The sequence below is a fragment of the Silurus meridionalis genome, chromosome 24 (assembly GCF_014805685.1).
Source record: "Silurus meridionalis isolate SWU-2019-XX chromosome 24, ASM1480568v1, whole genome shotgun sequence".
Taxonomy (NCBI): Eukaryota; Metazoa; Chordata; class Actinopteri; order Siluriformes; family Siluridae; genus Silurus; species Silurus meridionalis.
Window position 1 is genome coordinate 10,860,595 of NC_060907.1, and position 19,281 is coordinate 10,879,875.

At 35.3% G+C, this 19,281-nt stretch overlaps 1 protein-coding gene across 2 annotated transcripts; it reads left to right on the top strand.

The window, feature by feature from the left end:
- The first annotated feature begins 73 nt into the window (after positions 1-73).
- On the top strand, positions 74-18,709 carry fstl1a (follistatin-like 1a). 2 transcript variants are annotated; one of them, XM_046837814.1, is made up of 11 exons: positions 74-196; positions 289-345; positions 10,062-10,163; positions 11,170-11,299; positions 11,924-11,956; positions 12,361-12,491; positions 13,078-13,196; positions 14,316-14,428; positions 15,313-15,423; positions 15,716-15,816; positions 17,759-18,709. In XM_046837814.1, the coding sequence occupies exons 2-11, from the start codon at positions 289-291 to the stop codon at positions 17,798-17,800; spliced, it is 939 nt and encodes a 312-aa protein (XP_046693770.1). In that variant the 5' UTR covers positions 74-196; the 3' UTR covers positions 17,801-18,709. The 2 variants fall into 2 exon arrangements, with proteins under 2 accessions (XP_046693770.1, XP_046693771.1); XM_046837815.1 differs by having other exon boundaries at positions 10,065-10,163.
- The last annotated feature ends 572 nt before the right edge of the window (positions 18,710-19,281 follow it).

Genomic DNA, 19,281 nt, shown 5'->3' on the forward strand with positions numbered 1-19,281 from the left:
TAAAATCAAGTCAGAAAAACATAAGGAATCTACTGGCTGCTTAGGGCACTATTTCAGTGCACTATAGGCTGTAGGAAGGTAGTTTGTGGTTTGGGACACAGCCTGGTTTGAGTTTTTCTCCAGCGCTCGGAGTCAAAACCCTCAAACACACAGTGGGAGACACACAGAGTTCACCAGAGACAGAAGTCTGACTACAGTAAGTTCCTTCATTGTTCAGTGTTGTAGGAAAATCTATAAAAGTTCATGTTTGGTGTGGATTTAAAGATTTAGATTTGTTTTCTTTTACAGATGTTGAGAGGCGCATCTTTTTTCGTTTTGCTCGCTGTGGCTGTCTGTCACGTCGAGGTGAGTTGATTTTATTGTTTTTGTTTTTTTTTTCTTTTTGTGTGCAAAATTTTATTAGAAAAATCAAATTGTTTTGTCAAGTTTCTGTAAGTCATCTTAAGTCAGTAAAGAGACATTTTTTTTTTGTAGTCTACATTTTTGATTAGTTCTAAAAAGAAACTGAAGCGTTTGGTAATGAACCATTGACTCTTTTTTCACTTTATAATAATGTATATAATAATCAAAAGCAGGTTATATATGAGGGAAAATGTTGTATTTACAGAACTTATTAAACCAACATCTCACAAACATTAAATTCATTTAAGGAAGATGCAACATACATTATATTTTTACTTAAAACTTGGCAGAACATTATATTTTTGACTTTTATTTTGAGAAAAATAGGCTTAAATAAGAAATAATGTATATGTATATATTAATGTATGTCAATTGGCATCACGTGACTTCATGAATACGTAGTAAACACACTATCTATCTATCTATCTATCTATCTATCTATCTATCTATCTATCTATCTATCTATCTATCTATCTATCTAGTGAGAGAGGAAGAAAGAGAGAGAGAGAGAGAGAGAGAGAGAGAGAGAGAGAGAGAGAGAGAGAATTTAATAGGATGCAATTTCATTATGAGATTTTGGTAAATTTGTAGCAGGTTTACGAATATTTATCTGTTTTTTTCTTATGAATCTGGACCTTCTTTCATCAAAAATGTACTTTCTTTTGTCTAAAAATATATATTAATGCTTATATTAATGTACTAACATTTTAAGTGTTGATTCAAAAGTTAATGAAATATATAAATATACCTTAAACTTGTTTATATGAGTTTTCTTTGTAATGTAACAAGCTGTCTTTTTGTCTTATGTCCTTCAGAGGAAAACAGTGAGACAGGAACTACCCTTTTATAGTTTTGCGGTACTAAGTGATAAAAGGAACTAAACTAGTTGACACAGATTTCATACTATTAAGATTTAATATGAACCATTTCTCAATTTTCTTCTTTGGGTAGAAATTTAAATTGTAGCGTGTTTAAAAGGACACCAACTAAACACAAATGCTACGATTTGCAACGGCCAAGTTGAAGACGTTTATTCAGTTAATGAACATGCTGTGTGGCCTTTATGGTCGCTCGGCTTGACTGTAAATGAACTTATGCAAATAGTTAAGTGTAAAAACCAAGTGGAAACCCAGGAGGCTGTAAGACAGATGTATACAGCTGTTGTTTGTTCTGGCACTGACGTTTTCTAATCCTGCCAATTTAAACCATTATCACCTGGGTGGTACTGAGACGTTATAACACGCCGAGGCTTTTCAAAACACTGGAGTATGCTGTTGTCTTTGAACATACACTCGACATTCACGCTGCGGCCACTAATGATGTGTTTGTGTGTCTCTGCCACTTGAACAGCTGCTGCTGAGTCAGTCAGCTGGCATTTTTTTGACGTTCAGGTGCCGACAAACATGGCTGAAAGCGGCAGATGTGCTTGTCTTTTCATATGTGTGCTGAGAGACCCTTTAAACACACACACATACCTTGATTGAGAGCTTGCGTGCTTTAGAGGTTGAGGCTTTAGTGATCATAGTGATCCTGATCCAGCACAATTACAACTTGAACAAATGTTTCCACTATTTTTTTTTGTCACAAACATAGCTATATGCAGAATACAACTTGCAGTGAAAATTAAATATGTACCTCATAAAGGTATAAAATATCATATGAGAAAAAGTACTAAGTAAGAAAAGAAATGAGAAAATATATTATATAATGATAAGGTGGTATTTTAAAAATAGTTCAAATATATTTAGATGTGCAAAAAGTAGAAGATGTAATGAGGTATAACGAACCAAAAACAGTAGTATTGATTCTAACAATGTTATAATAAGGCGCAGTGTGCAGATGTTCCATGTCCAGTTTATACTCACTGACCTGATTCAACATCTGATCAGGAATCAGTTTTCCAAAAGCATGTTCGGACATCTACAATGATGTAAACAGGTTGGGGTAAATGTAAGATGTGTTCTCATTATTTGCCATTCGTCTTTAGCAGTCAGTTTCTATGCAGTACATTTTGGCATTACAGGTTTTTAGAGTTGTAAGCTGTCAAAAACCACCTCTTATTTGATTGACAGCTCACACTCCAGTCCTAGCATTAGGGCTGAACAGATTTAGAAAATGTCAGCTTTTACCGAATTATTAAAAGCATTAAACAGCCTCGCATCCACTTACATAAAAAAAAACTTGCTGATGTAAAATTCATAAAGCTGGATCCTTTATACTGTGGATAAATATCATTTGTGACATACATTTTCATTATTATGTTCATACAAGCCAATAGTCAAGCAGCATCGCAAGAGCAGGCTGAGTGTTTCTGTACTGGATATGAGCACGGCTCTGGCGAGGCCACCAGACTGCTATTTGACTACAGCACAATTGCAAAGTGTGGTATTGCATTTTATACAACATTTCTAAAAACGTGAAATTAATAAAGAATACGCTTATTCTTACATCGACAAAAGTAGTAGATACACCGAAATGTTTCTGTTATACTGAAAGTTATAAACAGTGCATGTGTGATTTCTCGAATCTGATTGGCTCACACAGCTTTAATAGCTGTAAAATTAATTACCTACACACATATATAAGAGGACACCTGACTTTAGACTACAAAGTAGGAGACCCAAACCTCTTTCAGCATGACTGTGCCCCTGTGCATAAAGTGAGCTCGATGAAGATATGGTTTAGCTATACTCACTTCGTAGCTATCAATACTATATGGACAAAAGTATTGGCACACCTGACTTCTCCAGCCATATACTTTAACTCAAACTGTTAAAAACGTTTGAGGCATACAATTATAGTTGCGTATAGTACGTCTTTAGATGCAGTATCATTTATTTTTCCTTTCTCTTGACCTATGAGACCAAAACAATGCTGATGTGCACAAAGTGAGCTCCGTGAAGATTTGGTTTACATGGATTGGAGTGGAAGATCTTAAGTGGCCTGCTATAGAGCACTGACCTCAACCCTACTGAACACCTTTTGTATGAATTGGAACACTGACTGCACCCCAGACCTCCTCACCTCACCTACATCAGTACCTGATTTTACAAACACTGTAGTGGCAGAATGAGCACAAATTTCCACAAGTTCAATCCAAAATCATCTTACAGTTTTTCTCATTTGCTTTGGAGCATTTGTCAGATCAGAAATTGTGATAATCATAAAACAATTCTTGAAGCTTTAATCAAATTGTGAATGGTTTGGTACACATATTTAATTGATTGTGTACAATCATTATTATACTGGTTTCACCTAAATGGTCTTAACCCCTAAAACATCTAGGCATCAGTTCATGGCATAAGTCATTGAATGCAAAATGGTTAATGGTCAGAATCTGTCAACCTTAAATTTCTATTAAACCTTTTTTTGGTAAATGTTTCTCGAATTGATGAATTGAGCAGATGAATCTTGAGTTTCACTGATAAAGGGGAGTGTACAGCATCAAATCAACCAATGATTAACTAGTTCTCTAAAATAGGTCAAAGGTGAATCTCGTAAACCTTTAATTAGAAAGTGTATACAAAATATAAAATTACAAATTCTAAAAATGGACGAACAACCAAGAAACAAACGAACACTTGTATAGTACAGTAAAAGTGCGAATCCTGTCCGGTCTCTTGCAATCAAATAAATAAATTTGTACTGCTGAAATTTATAGATGCCAAACAGAAAGAATTACATTTCTGTGCATTTTCAGTCATTGTAATCCAAACCGTAGTTTATATCAAGAAATACTGAAACTGTGCAGCGTCATACTGACAACATGACTAAACATTTACATGAATAACATTTTGATGATTTTGTTTTTTAACCAATGACAAAAGGGACTTTTCATTCTGATTCACTGACACAAATACTTACTTTTGAGAGATGAACTGAGGCTACAGGCTTTTGCAAGAAAACCAATGTATTGTGCTGTTTGTACAAATTGTTTTGAGAATGTACTTACTGGTTTGCATTTGATAAGGATGTTTTGAGAAAAGCTTTAAAGCAACTGAGAAAAACTGTTCTTTCTTTCTTTCTTTCTTTCTTTCTTTCTTTCTTTCTTTCTTTCTTTCTTTCTTTCTTTCTTTCTTTCTTTTTTTCTTTCTTTCTTCCTTTCTTTCTTTATTTCTTTCGTTTTTTTAGTGCATGTTTATTCTTACTTATTCAAGAGCAAATTCAACATGAGTGTTTAAGGGTTTGAAAGAAAAGCAAAAGGGAGGAACTCTGTGTGATAATTGCTAGCAGGAGTGAAGGATGTTGTATCATTCAGAAAGCATGTATGCCATATGCCTGTAATTTAGCGTGGCCTTGGCTGCAGTTTCTGTTTGGAATTTTTGTCTAATGTGTTTTGAGAAACGAAGGATAAAATACACTGTACAGTGCTGTTCAAGCATGTGGACATAAGAACAATCATTTCAGGATCGTGAAGCAACAAATTTCCTACTTTCTATATTTCGGAGCATCTGTCAGCTATTACATTTAGGCCTCCAGCCTAGCACAGCTAACCTAAAAAAGTCAGAACAAGGGAAGAAATTCGGAAGAAAAGAAAATGCAAATGAATCTGAACCGAGGTCACTGAGGCTACTCAACAGATCACACAAATTTCTTGAAAGTGCTGTATAAAATTTGGATTTGAGATTGACATCTCACTGAGGTTGTTATTGGCTTGATCACACCGCTTATTAATTTCTGTATCTTTGCACCATATTTTTTATAATGTTGGCATCTCTTGTGTATTCTCACTATTATATACAGCTATAGAATAATCCACAGGGCACAAGGCTGCTAAAGCTGCATAACACGGGCATTAATAATGATAATATCCTACTGTAAAAAACAAACAAAAAAAAAACCCATTTTAGTTGACACAATCTGAAAAGCAAAGTGAAGCACTGTGTGAAAAGCAAATGTGTCCTTGGCTGAGAAATACACTCTTTTGTTCCATTGTGTTTCCAAGGACAGTGCATGTGTCTATTGTGGTGGGAAAGAGTGGGTTTTGTTTTGTTCCATAAAACTCAAAAGATTTATATCGAAAGACTAGGCACTAGATTCGATGTTTTGTAAATGAATAGAATGAACCCAATTGTGCTGCTGTCATTATAACCGGTACATACAATTTGTGGAAAACATGGCAGCCTATTGGTTTAAGTTTTGTACATGGAGTTGAGAAATGCTGATCTCTCCACCCTTTTTTGTGGAAGACTAATTAGAAACATGTGCATGTAGCCAAGCTTATCTCCAGGTCTAAAAAGCAGGAGTTTGAATTAGTCAGGTCCTTTTACATAGGTCAGCTTTATCCCAACCGTAACAGATACACACAAAAGAAACAGAGCTGGTCTTCATAAAGCCAAAAGCAAAAGAAATAAAAAGTTCAAAATAAAGTAATTCTTTTGGTGAAACATGATATTCAGGCACCAGTCATTTGACACTCTTAAATCTAGGCAGTCAGATGTACAAGAAATAGGTTCGGAGTAGGTTTAACCCGTTCATTTTTGAATGCATATTTGAATAATAATTCCTTGGTCATAGCTGACAATAATGGTTAACATCTGAGGCAAGAGCAGCTCCAAACATTATTATTATGCCCAGTGTTCAATATACAACCTTCAAACTCTCTGCATGCATGTACTGCCTATTTTAAATGGAAATATTGCTTTGCACGCTACACAATCCCAGACAAAGGTAGACGATTCACCCAGAAAGGGATTCAAGGTGATTTCTAAGTCTAACTTTCTTAGAAAAATAAACGTGATGATTGTGTGCAATTGGCAAATGAATATTGAAAGGAGAAAAGAGTGAACCAGGGGAAAGAGGAGGAGAGAATGAGGGGATTCAGGCAGCACAGATTGGCTGGAGGTGTACTTTAACAGTACAGTTTCTCCTTAATTATGCTGCTTTCAATGCTTGAAAAAGTTGCATGCAGGAAAAAAAACAAAAAAGAAAGTATAATTTCCTAACAGACAGCAAAGTATGACAAGAGTCATAGCAGATTTTCTTTAGATAAATCTTTTTGAACCCATTTTCAAGCTGTTTCAAGTTTATTCTTTAAAATTCTTATGTAAATCAAACACAGTCTGCAAGTCTGTGACAAACAACTAAACTGTTAAATTTTAGTAGTCATTGGTACATATCTTTTTTATTCATCTGATACTTTGGTGTAGATAAAACACACTCCCACTTCTCACAGGATCCTTGGCTGTGCTTGTTTCCATTGCCCGTCTCACTTTACCCTAACGCCAGCTGTCCTAGTACAAGTCAGTCACACCCCCAGGCCAAGAGGTCTGAGTGTCAACTCACCCTACAAGTGTGTGTGAGAGGGGTAGCTGGAAATCACCATCCACCATCTGCAGTAGCTGATTACTAAACACTAATGGACCCACACACACCTGTTTAGTAAATGAAACATCACGGCCTGCCTTTCTTCAGTTACAGGGTGAAGTGTTAGGTGAAGTTGTGCAAATGTTTGAATATATACACCTACACAGCTGGTGTGTGTTTGTGTGAGTGTGTTGTCATGCCTTTCATCCTAGGGTCTTTTACCCCTTACACTCACCAGACATGGCTTGGAATGTATGGAATTCACCACTGCTCTTTCATTATGGGTCACAGCTCACTGTCTCTTGGTGTGTGTGTGTGTGTGTGTGTGTGTGTGTGTGTGTGTGTGTGTGTGTGTGTTTGTGATACCCCCTCAGTGCGAGAAACTACACCCCCACTTTACACAACTCTATACTGCCAGGAGTGAAAACACTGTGAAAACAATCTTTGTTCCCCCCTGTGTATATTTACTTACTTTGTTACTTTGTGTTCCTGTTATCTTTTTTTTTTTTATTAACAGACATAGTTAGATATGTATTTTAGTATTTTTTTCCCCTACATTTTTTCCAGTTTGTGACCTTTGCGAACTCTAGACCTGTTTTTTCAAGCATTACATTGGCCATTAGATCTGAATCCCAAAGAGCAGTTCTGTACTGTAATGAAAGGTTTAAAATACAGTACATTACAGTACTTTATTTAAAATAAAGGTTTCTGATCGAGGAGACCCACAAAATCTGGCTACCCCAAGCGTTTGATTCAGGTTTTCAAAAATAAAAAGGCAATACTATAAAAAAATCTAATCAATTAAAAATCTCATCAGCTGACATAAATCTGTTTTTTTTATTTTTTTATTATTATTATGTAACTACTTCTTATAGAAAAAGATAGCAACCATAACACAGGAATTGTATGTTAAAATGAATCATGTTGAGTAAAAAAAAAAAATGTAACCTTCATTAGCTTTTGACCAAAGATTTTTCTATTTTCTGTGCTAATCATCAACTCTGCTTAAAAAACTATTGTATGCAAAGCCCAATTATGAGACAAAGGCGAATTAAACTGGTCTGAACTGTGAGCTGCTCTGAAAGAGATTTGCAGTTTCTCATGAAATATTTTCAGTTGAACCGAATATTCACAACTAAAATGCTCCATATTCTCAGACTTCACTAAGAAGGTGCTCATTCACCAAAGTGAGGTAGAAAGGATTGAAGATAACTTCTTGCTGACACATGCCTTGGAAGAGCATCATTGTAATTAGGCTCTTTGAAGGAACTGCAGGTTTTGTCTTGTTAAAACTGTGATTATATCAGAGACCATTTTTGACTCAGACATGAGTCATGTGACCAGAAGCTGACCGTTAAGGTTTCAGGCTTAGTTTAGAGTTTTTAACTAAACCTTAGACCAAGTGATGAATCACACACTAACAAAATCAGGCAAATACTTTAAACTACAGTGTTTGTGAAAGAGTTTAAAAACGGCATCCGCCATCTCTTACGTGTACATTTAGACAGAATTAGTGATAAAAATTAGAGTTCGACTGATTCATCGGTTTTGCCAATTCATCAACACTGATAGCTAATTGCTGGAACTCTCGGCTATCGATTAGAATCTGTATGGTGCTGTAGTTTTTCCGGGTTGCATCTGTTATAATAAATATTGTTGTATGTTGTTGGAGCGGCTGTGAAGGTCCCCTGGCATTATGAAAGCGGCCTTTAGAGGCGAATCACCAGGTATCATTTGTTTTTACACGCAAGACTGCACACTGCACAGTGCGCTATATTCTATTTATTATTTATAATTAATATTTAATTAATTATCCAATTATATTAATTAATTACTATGTTTGTATTTATTTTATTTTATTTAGTGCATTTTCATGATTTACTATTTTTAATAAACTTTTTGTAATAAAGTCCAGTACTCTTTTACATGGTGTATTATGTTTGGTTGTTTTTTATTTAGAATCCATTTTTATCGGTTTATAGGTTTTTGGCATGTTCAATCCAAATTATCGTTCTACCTCTAATAAAATGCTAATAAAAAATGAATATTTCAGTGTAATTTTATTTTGTCTAATTATTCCTTTATAAATAGATTGTAGGACATGGTAATGTAATTTATGTTGCAGTGTATATTTTATGTTTCATTCAAATTTTTAATCTAATTAATTTTTTTTTTAATCTAAATTGAAAGCATTTTTTTTTTTGTGTTAAGCTTTAAAAAGCTCCAGGAACGAGCATGTATATGAGTGTGTGATTTGGAAAGACTGAATTCTGGAAAGTCTCCTACATTCCTCACGTCTGCCTTGAAGGGGAGAATATTTGCTCTCTCATTTCCTCACTTTTATTTATTTATTTTTATTCCATGTCGATGCTATCTGCGGTCAGGTCCAAACAAAATGGCTCACAGGGTGGGGTGTTTTTGCTTCTGTCTGAGAGACGCAGGGTGAAGCTGCCGCTTCATATCGAGCTGCACATATAAATTTTCATTCCTTCTCAGATAGAGATGTGCATTTTTTTATTTCCTTGAGGCCTTTGACCAAGCGTTCTCAAACGATTGTCAGCACATAACTATATGTATCAGAGAAAAGTGTGAAGTAAAGTATAAATCATCTGAGCTTTAGTTCATGAACGTGGCTGTGTATGCCCCTGAAAGAAAAGACAATACTAAGAACATGAAAACAGCTGATGGTGTGTGTGCCATCTGTTCTGCAAAAGTGTTGACCTTTGTGAGGCTTTGTATGTTGGTGTGTGTGTGTGTGTGTGTGTGTGTGTGTGTGTGTGTGTGTGTGTGTAAGGGCATGTGCAGGGCTATTATTATGGTAAGCTTCAGGCTCCAGACTCACTTTCTTTTACTTAATGGTCAAAGGTTAACAGCTCTGAATCCCATCTGGAGCTAAGTTAGAGAACAGCTCTCAGTTTGTGTGTGTGTGTGTTTGTGTGTGTGTGTGTGTGTGTGTGTGTGTTGTTTGTGCATACACATTGCAGCTGCTTAATAAGATATGATTATGATTATGAGTATAATGGCTCTACTTGTGTGTGTGTGTGTGTGTGTGTGTGTGTGTGTGTGTGTGTGTGTGTGTGTGTGTGTGATTTGACTAAAGCTTGCAGCTTATACTATATGTCATGATGGAACATATTTTAGGTTTGTCATGAATAAAAGTCTCAAGCTTTAAAATAAATGTAATACATTTTAGAAACACTAGATGGCAGCAAAGCAATCGTTTATTCATTAGCACTGTAAGATACTTTGTAAACTGTAAGATGGCTTGTAAATTATGTGTCAAAATATATACCCATGTGCTAATTTTTGCTGTTGTTGTGTTTGTGTGTGTGTGTGTTTCTGTGTTTATGCAGCAGCCCAAAAGTAAAAGTAAGGTGTGTGCGAATGTGTTTTGTGGAGCAGGACGTGAATGTGCCGTGACAGAAAAAGGAGAGCCCACCTGCCTGTGTATTGAGGTAAATAAAACAAACACAGACACATGCACAAAACAGCTGAAATGCAGATGGTATAAACCCAGACGTTAGATGCCATGTCCTAATAATTTCTTTTTACTCATATTACATTTTTTTCTGTTTGGGTATTTTTTGTTTTCTGAAATGGTCTGCATTGATGAAAATACAGTAATCCCCCTTTTACCGTGGTGGTTACGTTCCAAAACCGCCTGTAATAAACAAAAAAACGTGGTAATAGGTCACCACCCCAAAAAGGTGGTGTTTTGTTTAAGCCGTAAATCATCCTCCCACACACTTTAAACACACACAGAAAACATTTGCAAGAATGTAGTGAGATTAATTTTGTGTAAATTTGTAAAAATACAGTACTCTATTAGATTTATAGTAAGTACATGTACTATACAGTTTACATTTCTGCAGTAGCGTAGCCTATGCGTAGTTTCTCTGCTTGTTTATTGGTTGAAGTGTCCTATGAGGTCAAAAAAGAGTTTAAGATACACATCACCGCATTCCTTTCTCTCTGTACTGTACTGTATTAACATTTAATTTAATTTTATAATTAATAATGATATTTTTATTAATACATTTCATTATTTCAACATAAACCTACATAATAAACAATTCCTTATAAGTTTTTTGGTCTAGGGTGCTATCCGCGAGAGACCGGGAAAATCAGCCAAACAAATTAGTTATGTGGCAAATACGATTCCGTGATAAACCGGGGGGTGTGAGATTTAAACCGTGGTGAAGCGGGGGATTTCTGTCATTTGTATGATCTTTTCATGAGCGTGGTGAAAGCTGATTCGACCTTTACCTTGCACACAGCACTTACAGAACACAACAGATATGTTTTTATTTTAGCATTAAACACATATACAAATTTTTTTATGCAGACAATTCACAATAATATTTGCCTGTGCATGTGTGTGTGTGTGTGTGTGTGTGTGTGTGTGTGTGTGTGTGTGTGTGTGTGTGTTTGTGTTTGTGTTGGTGTATCTGACTTTCTCAGCAATGTAAGCCCCACAAGCGTTCAGTATGTGGGAGTAATGGCAAGACGTACCGCAACCACTGTGAGCTTCATCGTGATGCCTGTTTGACTGGACTCAAGATACAAGTGGCATATGACGGACACTGTGAAGGTTTGTGTGTGTGTGTGTGTGTGTGTGTTTGTATTATAGGGATGTGCATCCTTATAACTGAGGCTGATGCTATTTGCATCTCAATGCATAGCAAAAAATACATTGAAGATACATATGAAGCAGCTACCGATGCATTGCGATGCCATGTTAATCTAAATTCTATGTGACTCTCAGGACACATAGTGTTGAAATTGTGAAGATATTCACTTCACAAACAGATAAGTAAGAAAAAAAATCAATCAACCTATAAAATATTGGTCACAAATTATTAGTCACTTTCTAAATAATAAAAGTATAGTGTATCTACTAATAATTCTATATAAATAAATAGTTTTTCACTTATGCTTAAAATGATAAAATGGATGTATCGTAATACAAATGCTAATCTCTATCAGATGCACACTTTTTAAATCAATGCGTCACGTCTTTTATCACATCAACTTTTATGCCGATGCAGCAGTGTGAACCGGTGAATCCATTCCTAGTGTGTATATGTAAAAGTTTTAATTTCTTAATGGAGATGCCTTCATAATGATACACTAGAACAAATGTGACAGTTTTGACCTCATGTGATGTTTCACCCTGTTGATTTTGTTTATCTTGTCCCCTTTTTTCTTTTTTTAGAAAAAAAGACAGACAAGGTCACTGCTAGCCCAAGTAAGTAAACACCACCACCATTACCCAATAAAAACCATGAAAAACCTAAATTTAGAAAACTACAAACTGAAGTAGAAAGTATGTAGCAGTGCAGTATCCGGATGACTGGTATTAAGGCATCTATCCAGGTTTTTTAGAGGTTTTCATAATTTATTTAGTAATAATTACAAATTAAGTATTATTATGTTTTATGAGGAAGTATTATTATTTATGAAGGACTATAATGCTCCATATACAGTTTAGTAAAAAGCTCAATGCAAACATGTCTATATTAGATGTTAGATATTTGTGATAATATGGGCTAATAAAGGCTTTAAAGGTCTTGTAGTCACTTCTTCTGATGTATATTCTTTTCATTATTTTTATTAATGATTGTACATTTTAAACAATTTCCTCTCGGTTAGTCGTGTGTTACCTTGCGGACCGCAATGAACTGAGGAGCCGTGTAATCGAGTGGCTTCAAACCGAGGTGGTTCCAGAAGGCTGGTTTAGCAAAGGCTCCAACTTCAGCGAAGTCCTGCTTAAATATTTCCAGGTGTTTTTTCTGTGTGTGTGTGTGTGTGTGTGTGTGTGTGTGTGTGTGTGTAAGAGAGATGTGTAGTCTTTTTTCCTTGCATTGTAATAACCTGATTTAAAGATCTGACTTTTCTTTATTTCATAATGGAAATGTCAGTTTAGTTTAGCTTTAGTATAATGTAGTTCACTGAAACCACAAATAAAGACAGTATTGTGTGTGTGTGTGTGTGTGTGTGTGTGTGTGTGTGTGTGTGTGTGTGTGTGTGTGTTTAATGGGTGAAGGCTGAGTGGATGTATTTTTCCAGTGCATTGACCTTAAGTCTGTATGCTGTCTGTGTCATCATGACTAGACTTTTTGAAGCGATACAGATAATGCTGAATCACAAAGAGTGTGTGGGTTTTAGAGGAGTTTAGTCAAGTTAGTGTTTAAATATTTTGTTTATGATATAGATCATGAATCATAGATGTTTTTATTGTTTAAACTGTGGTAAAATTGTTACAATGTCTATATAGTTGATAGATTTATACCAAATTCATACTGAATGGTCAGAAAGTGTTTTTAACATATATAATTAAAAATAAATATTTGTATCAACTCTGTGCAGAACTATGATAATGGAGATGCTCAGCTCGACTCCACTGAGTTCCTCAAGTTTATTCATCACAATGAGACAGCCATCAATATCACCTCATATGCTGATGAGGAGAGCAACAGATTGCTAAGGTAATGCACACACACACACACACACACACACACACACACACACACACACACACACACACACACACACACACAAATAACTGTGAAAGGAGGTCAACGAGTTGAGGATCTCTGCTTTTGTTTATTACCAATGTGTTATCACATGATTTTATCAGATCATTATACCCAGGCGTAATACTATTGCACACAGTTTTTATTTAAATTATTAACCTATTAAATAAATATTATAAATACATTTAAATTAATTAATTAATTAATATATTTTTTTAATTTGTATCAATATAATGTAAATATCCTTTCATGTTTAGTGCATCATTTCATGCATAGTGTTTGTTGTAGTACTATTAATTTAAAAAGTAAAAATTGGACAATGTTGGAAGTTTTTTATGAGCAGCAATCAGAACAGGCAAAAATCAGTAAAGGTCCAAGTTAAAAGTCTTTATCTTATAAGCTACAGTCATAGATAAGTGAGTCCAAGTCAGCACTTCAGATAAAAACATTCAGAAGTTCAGAACTTACTGTTAATTAAACTGTAAGATTTTTTTTTAATTTTTTATTTAAGATCAATTTAATAAATGAGTGTGTACGAGGGTTATTTTATGTTTAAAATATTCTCTATACTGGTGTTTTAAGCCCAAGCACCAATGGTCTATCTTTAAGGTATTCTATTTTCTGGTGTTGAAAGAACTGTAGATACTGGTGTTCAGTTCAAATATATTTTATTTATCTGAGCCAAATGAAGGAAAGACACCAACACGTTCCATCATATTCTGTCCTCAAGCCCTGTAATTATACACGTAATATAGAACAAGATACACTTTATAAACGCAGTGCACTACAAGATAATCTGTGTTATGGCTCTTATAAATGCTAGTGTTTTATCACCTCTATTAGCATTATCTCAGTTGGCCATGCTGTCTAATTACTTGTGTGAGATATACTGTATCATAGATAACAGAGTTTATAAACTCAACGTCTTTTCAAAGATTTACTCGTTGATGTTTACTTTTTTCTTTTATTGCAAAACTACCATTTAATTGTGTATTTAACATTGCACTTATCGATTGAAAGGTGGCTTTCAGAATGATTGTTTTGCTTGTATATTTTCTGTGTCTTTTTTAGGAGTCTCTGTGTGGATGCCTTGATAGAACTTACGGATGAGAACGCTGACTGGAAATTGAGTTTTGATGAGTTTCTCAACTGCCTGAAGCCTGGCTTCAATCCTCCTGAGAAAAGTAATCCAAACTGTTCATAGTATATTATGGAATTTTACCTATAGACATGCACTATATAAACAAAAGTATTGGCTATAACAAACTCTACTTTTCTAGGAAGATGCTCCATTAGGTTTTAGAGTGTGCTTGTGGACATTTGTGTTCATGCAGCCACAGGGGTGTTAGTAAAATTAGGCACTGATGTAGGATTGAGGAGGCCTGGGGTGCAGTGAGCTTATTCAGTCGTGTTGAGGTCAGAGTTCTATAGCAGGCCACTCAAGATCTTTCACTCCAAAGGATGTAAACAATATCTTCATGGAGCTCACTTTGTGTTGTCATTGTTCACTGTCTTCCTCCTTCCTTTCACAACAATTTCTCTCGAGAGTTTTTCTTTTGGCATCGGTGTGTGTTTAAAAATCACCATCAGTGAATCTTTTCTCCCGATGCCGTGCAGCTCAGAACACAGGTGAAGTGCTATTTTTCATGCCCGGTTGTTTTGAGCATGAAGAATAATTCGCATTTCCTGTCGACAGTCCGAGTGAGCGGCAGGTCAAACATCAGAGGAACATCATCCATATTTATAATGTGGTGCGATCAGATTCAGTGAGAGCGCATCTGATTTAATATGAAGCGTTTCATTGGTTCACCCGAACCCTTTTGGCAATTTCATTGGTCTAATGTTATGGGGCTCAGTTTTTTGGCTTGAAGCTTGTGAAACCGGGAAAAACCCAGGAAAAATCCATAAATTAGCCGCTTCATTGTTTAAGCCGCGGGGTTCAAAACGTGGGGAAAAAGTAGCGGCTTATAGTCCGGAAAATACGGTACTAGCTATATAAATGTTTTCAATTTAATGATAAATTCACTTGAGAAGTCCAAATCTAAGTACACTCTTGTGTCATATACAGAATGTGCACTGGAGGATGAGACTTATGAGGATGGAGCTGAAACACAGATGGAGTGTAATCGGTGTGTCTGTGCCTGTGGGAACTGGGTCTGCACTGCTGTGACCTGTGATGGTTAGTGAAAACCTTTAATCTTGATCAATAGTTTTTTCCTTTTGTGTAAAACCGAGTGGGTATTTCACCGTGTTTATTAGTCACTACTTTTAGTGGATTACTTATTTGTACTTAGGAATTTGTGTGGATGCCAAGATTTGCCCCTTGTAGGAAGTGCTTGCTTTGCTTGCAAATTTATACCCCGTTGACCCTTCCTGTAGGTAGAACTGTACCTAGGTTACATCATGGATTGGTTGTCTGTTTCATTTATGTGAATACCTTTATCATAATTGTCTGTATCTCCTTTTTGTAGCTTCCGAGAAGTTGCCTGCTTTAGATGAAGTGGATGAAGGGGATAAAGAGATGACAGAGGCAGAGTGGATCCGCAGAGTCGCTGAGCTCAACAAACATCAGGTGACTTTAACCATAGCACATTACTATTAATTACGTGCCACTTTAAAAAAAATTAAATTAGGGCTGCAACAACTAATCGATAAAATTGGTAATAATCGATAAACAAATTTGTTGTCAACGAAAGCCGTTATCAATTAGTTGGTCTGCTCGTTAAGAATTAGCGTGACGGCAAGATCACACAGCCGCTTGTGAAATGGTGGAGAGTACAGGGTCAACCAGCAGCAGGTAAAAGTGTTCGTCCCAGGTCATCCAAGGCATAGGAGCATTTTCTATTAAACACAACAAAGAAAACTGTACTAAATTAAAGATATTTAAACTCAATATGTAGCTTATGCTTTTTTTATAGTACAATTTTATATATATATATATATATATATATATATATATATATATATATATATATATATACTTGAATTAGGGTTTCATATACTAATAGTAAACAAAACAAATACCGTATTTTCCGGACTATTAAGCGCACCCAAATATAAGCCGCACCCACTGAATTTTACAAAGATTTTTATTTTGAACATAAATAAGCCGCACCTGTCTATAAGCCTACATTGAAACTAATAAACTTTACACAGGCTTTAACGAAAGACAGTGTCTGATAAACAGCTTGTATCTAAACAGTAGCCTACCAAGAAAGTCATTGTTCACTGTCTTCCTCCTTCCTTTCACAACTATTTCTCTCTAGAGTTTATCTTTTGGCATCGTCATGCGTTTAAAAATCACCATCGGTGAAGCTTTTCTCCCGATGCCGTGCAGCTCAGAACACAGGTGAAGTGCGTGTTTTCATGCCCGGTTGTTTTCAGCGTGACGAATGATTCGCATTTCCTGTAGACAGTCCGAGTGAGTGGCAGGTCAAACATCAGAGGAACATCATCCATATTTATAATGTGGTGATTCAGTGGGAGCGCATCTGATTTAATATGAAGCGTTTCATTGGTTCACCTGAACTCTTTCGGCAATTTCATTGGTCTAATGTTATGGGGTTCAGTTTTTTGGCTTGAAGTTTGTAAAACCGGGAAAAACCCAGGAAAAATCTATAAATTAGCCGCTTCGTTGTTTAAGCCGCGGGGTTCAAAGAGTGGAAAAAAGTAGCGGCTTATAGTCCGAAAAATACGGTAATACTTTTTTTTGTCAATTTTTAATTAGATTAATTGATTACCAAAATAATGATTAGTTGCAGCACTAAATTAAATAACAACATAATTATGTTTGTTTTTTTTGTTATAAAAACATTTATATATTATATTGACTGTCAAAAGTTTGGAAACACCTAGTCTATGTTGAAACATGCAACAAACTAGATTTACCAGAAAGATTTAACAGTATGAAGATTTAGTTTGTCTAAATCTGTTAGCATGAGTAACAGTTGTACACACTCTTGGCATCTGTACGGTTAGTTCTCAAACAGCTGAAATACTTTGCTATGCGTCCTGTAAAAATTGCCAAAATTGTTCTTCAATAGTTGGAGCTTTCTTTCTGACTTTGTGATTCAATTTATCCCAGAACAGCTCAAAAGGATTTAGGTGTGTTGTTCCGTGATAGATAACATTCCTGCTAACTGTTTGCTCTCTGAATAATGCTTCCAGAGCTTGGGTGCATGCTTCAAGTTATTGTCTTGTTGTATGGTCGACGGTTGCAATTAGCTGCAGTCCAGACAGAAGTGCATGGTGTTATAGTCTGTAATGTGATCATGTTGTTTCATTATTCCTTTCACCCCTGAGAACTTTCTTCAGAGGTTTCTTCTGTAGACAGTTATTCACTGCTATTCTTGTGTATTTTGTTGTTTACATTGTTTGTTGCATATAAATGAAGGGAACATGCGTGAAGACTAGTTGTTTTCATACTTTTGACATTTTCTTTTCTTCTTCTTTAAGCAACTCAATGTTCTCTGTTTTTTTTCATTTCTATTAATGCATTTCATTTCTCTCTTTAGGAAACTGTAGAGAAGATGAAAGTGAGCACCAAGGAGGTTTAAGTACTGAATGATGATGCAGAAGAGCAGAAAAGAGAAGGACAAGGGTGGAAATGAATAATCTATGACTCTTACTCAGTCCACTGTAGGGATTTATTTGGTTTACCACATAAAAATTGTGGTTTTACTTTATATTGATTTATATCATTGTGTTAATTATTTTACATTTCAATATGTACTGTTTAAATGTTAATCTTTTGAGGAGGTCTCATAGAGACCTAATCTTTGTTAGAAAGAATATATTTATACCACTACTTCCACAGTGTTGGAAGTTTCTTATTTGTTGGGAAAGTGAACACATGGTTCTAAACACAGTACTGATGCATAAGCAATATAATAAGAGTGATGATACTTGAAAATCAAAAGCAATCCAAAAATCAACAAGAAACATGTTACATCACTGATAAACAGCACAGAGCATTTAAGACTATTATCAATCCATTAGATGGGCAGTTGTGATAGTAAATTTGGACACACATCGGAGAAGATTTCATGAAACATATAAAGTGCATCATATTCCATGATTGGTTGTTCCCTAGAGTAATTATAATGCAAATAGCATCTATAAATAAAAGAAAACAGCAAAGATTGTTTATATATATATATATATATATATATATATATATATATATATATATATATATATATATATATATATATACACTGAATAATGGAGCTTGATTTATTTGATTTTTCCAGGAAATGTTTCATCAATGGCCTTGAACTAAATGGTGACCGTTCAGTGACAGTTCTTATCTCTGTCTCTGATATATGTACAGTTGTACAAAAAAAAAGTACCATTCACATAAACTCAGTGTAGTTCTTGTACACTTTGATACACTGTCCTTAAACTGTTCAACAGCCAGCACATTTGGCTTAGTGTCAATAAACCGTGTACTGTATAAGACATTATGAACTTGCCTGGTGTATGTTGTTTTACATTTTAAATAACATTTGCAAAACATATAGACAAAAGAAAACAAAGCGGTTGTAATATTTTCAAACAGGATGCAACACTATTATACTGTCCTTAATTAGAAACTCTGATTGTCAGTTACCTCTTACCAAAGAGGTGCATGTTATATGGGTTCTGGCATGCATGACACACACTGACCAGATGTTATCTAATGAGGGTTGAATCTCAGTGCAGACATGGTAGTGTGTGGTCCAGAATGGTAGAAAATCCTTTGTTGCTGAACTCTTCACTACCCGAACTTGTCCACCCAGAAACTGATGAAGAACAGAATCTACACAACTTGTGATCATCAGAATGGAGAGCAGCACTGCACCAGTTGATACACATCACAGCTGAGATGGGAGCAGCATTCTGAGAAATAACATTTAGAGATTATACATATTATACATTAATATTCAAAACATTCTGAACACCGTACAATGAACTTTTTCACATGTAGTGCATATGGGTTAATTTGTCAGGTGCTTTTTTTAAAAATAAGATATATGCTCACATTCAGTGGGATGTG